This window comes from Saccopteryx leptura, chromosome 2 (genome assembly GCF_036850995.1).
Source record: "Saccopteryx leptura isolate mSacLep1 chromosome 2, mSacLep1_pri_phased_curated, whole genome shotgun sequence".
Classification (NCBI taxonomy): domain Eukaryota; kingdom Metazoa; phylum Chordata; class Mammalia; order Chiroptera; family Emballonuridae; genus Saccopteryx; species Saccopteryx leptura.
Window position 1 is genome coordinate 55,890,273 of NC_089504.1, and position 6,026 is coordinate 55,896,298.

At 40.6% G+C, this 6,026-nt stretch overlaps 1 protein-coding gene across 1 annotated transcript in view; it reads left to right on the forward strand.

Annotated features, from left to right (window-relative positions):
* Nucleotides 1-5,691, forward strand: part of CEMIP2 (cell migration inducing hyaluronidase 2) — a 79,370-nt gene extending 73,679 nt beyond the window's left edge. The window contains exons 23-24 of the mRNA XM_066368004.1: nt 3,453-3,556; nt 3,894-5,691. Coding sequence (XP_066224101.1) covers nt 3,453-3,556; nt 3,894-4,090 — 301 coding nt within the window. The 3' untranslated portion in view covers nt 4,091-5,691. The remainder of the gene's footprint in view (nt 1-3,452; nt 3,557-3,893) is intronic.
* The last annotated feature ends 335 nt before the right edge of the window (nt 5,692-6,026 follow it).

The window sequence follows — 6,026 nt, forward strand, 5'->3', positions numbered from 1 at the left end:
ATTTGGACAGATGGTAATGAAACAATGGAGCCAAGAACTGGTGGGCCATTAGCTTTAATCCTAGCTCACACCTGGCGGGCGAAAAATGCACACAGTGGGAAAACACTTTCCTTTCCATTCAGGGCTCACAAAGCCACTGACTTATCCGAGTTTCCTAGAATCAAAGGTTTGTACCTCACCAGCCTTACTCACCCCTGTTCTCTATCTCCTTCTCTCTGCACAAACTCTGCACAAACTGGCTTCTCCTTCAGCACTTTGCCATCTTGGCTGCTTCTCCTCTCCTCTACGTGGCCCTTCTCTGCTCTCCTCCAGCATGGGCTCCTCTGCCCCATTTTATAGTGTAGAAATCAAAACCTTTAATCCAATATACAAACAAGTCTCTGTTACAAAGTCACCCATCTGAGGCATAATGGGATTCCTCATGAGAGTGCACAACCCCACATCATGCAACAGTCAAGGGTGTGGGGAAAAGCTTAGTCTTAAAACTAAGCCGTAGGCTATAACGACCCTGCCTGCTTAGAGCCTGTCCCCCACACTCAATGCAAACTATAAGTGAGCAAACATATACATCATATTTGCAAACTTATTTGACCAACAGTCTCCTTTTTTTTTTTTATTGTGACAGAGACAGAGAGACACATAGAGAGAGGGACAGATAGGGACAGACAGACAGGAAGGGACAGAGATGAGAAGCATCAGTTCTTCGTTGTGACACCTTAGTTATTCATTGATTGTGTTCTCATATATGCCTTGACTGGGAGGCTATAGCAGACTGAGTAACCCCTTGCTTAAGCCAGCGACCTTGGGTCCTAGCTGGTGAGCTGTGCTCAAACCAGATGAGCCCGCGCTCAAGCTGGCGACCTCGGGGTTTTGAACCTGGATCCTCTGCATCCCACTGCACTACTGCCTCGTCAGGCATCATTATGATTTTATAGCAATTTTTATAGGCAGTTTTACTTTTGCAGCCATCTGTCTCACTAATGGAACCTCAGACAGCAGTGCCCTGTGACTGTGGTGTATGAAGTCACAGCTGTGTCGCTTGGAAGTGACTAGAAAAGAGAAAATTGATTTTTAAGTAGATGAGTGTGTGGTCTCTCTTTTGAGAATGCTAGTATGATTAGTTTTTTTTGTTGTTGTTTTTGTTGTTAGTTTCTGGAAAAAGGTGCACAGGAGAGAAACTTTCTTTCCTTTTTTTTTTTTTTTTTTTTTTTTATATTTGGAGTGGGTCAGACCCTGCCTGGAGGCAAGGAGTGAATTCAGGCTCCTTTCTGCGCCTGGGCTTTGCTGCAGATGTTGATTTACTCCTGAGCCTTCATTTAGTGAAGCCACTAAGGGAAGAACACAGGCTTCCCAAGGATTAAAGGCCCATCTAACTTTTGAATCCTCCTCAGTTGATCTAATCACTTACGCTCTTTACACATTACAGAGCCGGATCTCAGCAAGTCCCATAAAGTCATTGGATTATTTGTGTGTCGTATTCATTGTCTATGTAATAGCTCTGTCTGGTTTAAAACACTTGCTGGGAATTCCTTTCCAAGGCCTCAATTCTCTTTAAGGATTTAAAGATGTTTCCTAATGTTGAAAAGACATACACTTACTCCACCTAAAACAATCTGCTAAATAAATCTCACCACAACTATTTAGGGCAACACAGAAGTCCTGTAAGGTACCCTATAGATTTATTATTTTTTTCTTAATCCCTTCACCTTTTTCACCCAGTCCCCCAACCCTCATACCCTAGAGATTTATAAGTTACTACCAACTCATTAAAATGTCACTAGGTGATTTTTAGAGAGGAGACACAGGAAGGCTTTTGAGCTACTTGTAGTGCTCTGTTTCTTGATCTGGGTGCTGGTTACACAAATATGTTTAGTTTGTAGAAGTTTAATGTGCTATACACTTAGAAATACTATTCTGTATGTACTTTGTATCTTAAAGTGTTAGGAAGTTATGGGGCAACTGGCAGTGAGTTCTAGGGAAACTGGGCATGTGTGGGGTTCTGCGTGGGTCAAGGGGCTCTGTAAGTGATCTCATGGGACCAGCCTGAGTCACTGTGGCCCATTGAAGAAGGCCAGGTCTGCAGGTCTGATTCTGGATTAGGTCACCACTGCGGATAGAAAGAACCGAACAAAAACCCACACCACTGCAAAAGTTAAGAAACGTAAAAGGAAGTGCCAAGACACACATTAAGGAAATAAATGCTTTAACAAAGGATATAGAATAGTTGTATCGGAGAGACTCTTCCTGTTTCTGGATGGGAAAGTTAATATTGTAAAGATGTCACTCTGCCGAAATTAAATAGAAATTTAACACATTTCCAGTAGTGCCCCAATCTAGTACTTTTTGTTGTTGTATTCCACAGACAGTGAAGTTCATCTGGAAGAATAAATGTGGGAGAGTAATAAAATATAATTTTTAAACAAATTAATACAAGCGACTTATGTTATCAGATATTAAAATAAACCATGAAGTCATAATGATTAAGCTGGTGTGGAATTGGCGGAGGAGGGATCAGGAGAAGAGAGAATCCACAAACAAATCTGAGTATTTGTGTGGATATACCGCATAATAAAGATGGAAATTGAAACCAAACCGTGGGGAACAGATTTTATTTTGTTTCTTTTTAGAATTGGTGTTTATCCATCTATTGAATAAATAGATAAATAGAGCATCTGTAACAAAACTAACTTCCCCTGTTATCATAGTTTATTCCATAAAGGGTCTGTATCCCAAGCATCCACTAGGTCAACTGACCTAAAATAATGTGTTTTCCCTACATTTAAAGACCTTTTTTTTAAATTTCTCCATTGATTTGAGAGAGAGAGAGAGAGAGAGAGATCAGCTGGTTTCACTTAGTTCCATTTTAGTTATGTACTCATCGTTTCTCGTGTGTGCCTTCTTGACTGAGGGTCAAACCCGCAACTTCTCACATACCCGTGGATGCTTTATCCATTGAGGCACCTGCTCAGGGCCTAGAGACCTCTTGTGATATCAGCAGACATTCTGGGTGGGGCAGGGAGGTGGGAACTTGGAACAGCAGAAATGAAAAAGCATCTGGGTTCTATGTTTGCTTTGCTTTGTTTTGAGTTCTGTTTTTATCCACTATTTCTATTCTATTTCTCTACTGCAGTGATTTTCAACCGGTGTGCTGCAAGAATTTTTAAAGCATTCAATCCTCTTTTCCCTTAGATCGTCAAATAAAAAAATGAAACAGCCAACACAACAATAGCTGTCCAGTGTGAATGAATCAAAATAATTCCTATTTTATTTTGTCAGATTGGCAAAAAAATAATGTATTTTTTGGTGTGCTGCAGAATTTTACTAGTTTATGTATGCCATGAGATAAAAAAGGTTGAAAATCGCTGCTCTGCTGCATATATTTCAGAAAGGAACCCAATAAATACATGCTAAGTTACTGGAATTTGCTCTGATTTTCTGACTTTTATGTACAGGTCTGTTGTCTTGTTGAGCACAAGAGGAGAAATAAAGCAGTTGAATATTTCCGATTCATTAGTACCTCTGGGATTAGCCAAACCAGCTCATCTTTATAACAAAGGTTTGTATTTATATTCTTCTATGTAGTTCTTATGAGGCCAGCAACATGAGCATTTTCGTGGTGGAATGTAGCTACCAGATCATTTTCATGAGCTTATTTTCCTAGAGTGGATATCATGAAGATTGTTTCTAAATACGGAGACAGTGTTAGAGGAAGTGTGTTGGGATGTGGTTTGTTGTTTGGGACATCAGGTAGGTGGTGAGAGTTCACTCACTGACATAATGAAGTGTAGTTATTTTGTTTTATAGCTGTCTTTGTTTTGCTCACCTCTAACATTACCTTGCCCAGAGCTAGGAGATGTCAAAGTTGAACTCTCCTGATTTTTTTTTTTTTTTAGGGAGTACCATATTTTTGGGATTCAGTGGAAATGCTAAACCATCATGGCCTAAGCTGTTTACTAGTCCTGCTGGACAGGGCCTGGGGCTGCTGGAACAGTTCATCCCTTTGCAGCTGGAGGAATATGGTTGTCACAGACTCGGCGCGGTCCGCAGGAGAGACCTGGACCTCTTAAAGCAAACTTCAAAAGCACATTAGAGACTCACTGTAACTTAAGTGCTGGGGGAAAAAATGTGAACTAACTTATTTAATTTATGGCATTTTAAAATGACACTGTTAACCCAATGGAACCATTTTCCTGTTTGACACAGAAAGGGTAGAAAAGAAAGAGTGGAAAGTGATTGCTTGAAATACCAGCTCATGCACCTTCTAGTTGTACAAAATGTTTATTTGTATTTGTTAGGCTGCTATATTTAAAGGGCAGGTCTCTTATTCCTCACCTTCCACCCCAGCGTTTTGTACTGACCATAAGCAGTGCTTCACCCTTTGTATTATGGGGTGTCGTGTTGTGAGGTGGGGCTTCTGAGAGTCAGCCTAACTCCTTGTGAGGGCGGGCTCTTGTAGCACCTTGGATACTTGAAGTCTAATGCTCAGTTGTGTCATTGACTTTGGGTCAGCAATTGACTTGGGGGGCTGGCATGTTCAGTGATGCCTTGGGCCCTGGTTCTGGGCAGCCTTTGAGGATTTCATATGATACTGAGTGAGAGTTTTAAGTGGCAACTCAGGCCCAGCCCATGCCCTTTTTTGCCTGGACATGCGCTATTTTTATTCATTTGTTTATCGATTCTTTCTTAAAGGTTCAACTTTCCAACAGGAAGTACATTGGGACAAAAGGGCTTTTAGGGATTAGACATCCCTTTCATCTATGAACATTGGGCAAAAATTTGACCTAAACCAAGGTCTGAGGTTGTTGGGACCATTTTTACAGCTTTAATCCTTAACCTGTTTTGACTGTATATTTGTGTTTAAATTGCAGAGCTGAGCTGAATATGTACCTTTTTTTTTTTTTTAAGAAGCAGGCTGTTTTTCTGAACTGTAAACTCGAGTCATTTCAACTTGCACAAAAGAAGTCTGTTCTCAGAGTTGCTCCTGCACCCAGGTTTTCTGTTGTTGTTTTGTGTGTAGATTTTTTTAAAAGCTTTTTTGCTCACCATTCTGCCATGAAAACTGCAGAAAGCTTAAGGATACCCCAAAATATTGTACTCGGGGGAGAAAAAGAAGGGAATCTTTTAAGGGTCAGATCATAGAGGTAACATTCAGGAATGAATGTTGTGATAGCCTTCGAAGAGTCAGTCACTCTTAAAAAAATTGTCAGAGCCAATTTTAAAAAGGTGCCTTGACACCCTATTTCCCTTCCACTCACTGTGTGCATGCGTCTCTTGCCAGTGAGGACTGCATGTGGCCAAAGCAGATTGGCTGCTGGCCTGGGACATCACCACACCACGAATAAAGAAGCATCGGCATGCCTTTACCTTGTCCTAATGTGTGAAGTGTGGTGGAGGAATGGCCGCAGCGAGATAGTAGGAAGTGCATTCAGGCTGACTGGCAGTGAGGACAGATTCACTTTGCTCTACCAAGAGCTATGGCTGGTGGCCTGTCTCCTGTGTCCAGGGGAAACTGCAGAGCAACTCTGTGACTTCTGTTACTTTACAAAATATGCTACCTCAACGTGCTACCGAGAACTCTTTCTAACTGTGCATGCTCGTCCTGAGGGCACACGTCCTAAAGTCTAGGGGGTGTTTTGTTTGTTTGTTTTGTACATTGATGAATGAGATCTTACCTATTAAATATATTATTGGATCATGGTTCCTGAAGGTGATTAGTTTGAGTGTGTGTGTGTGTTTTTTAATGACTTAAATATTTTTTTATGTGTGTTTTTTAGAGTTTGGCTCTTTAAAGATTTGGAGAGATATGTAATACAGTTCTAAGGCACTCAGTTTTTCTGATTTATATGATAACTATCAGATCCTAAGTTAAATAAATAAAAATATGTGTGCATGTATTTTTTTTTATATGTGTTTGTGTTTGTGTGTGTGACTTATCTATCTAGCAAGCGGTCAATCAGTCAATCTGTCCTTTTTATATTCCATATTCTGGCTGTAAAGAAGTCACTGGCAGAAATGAGACAGGGAAA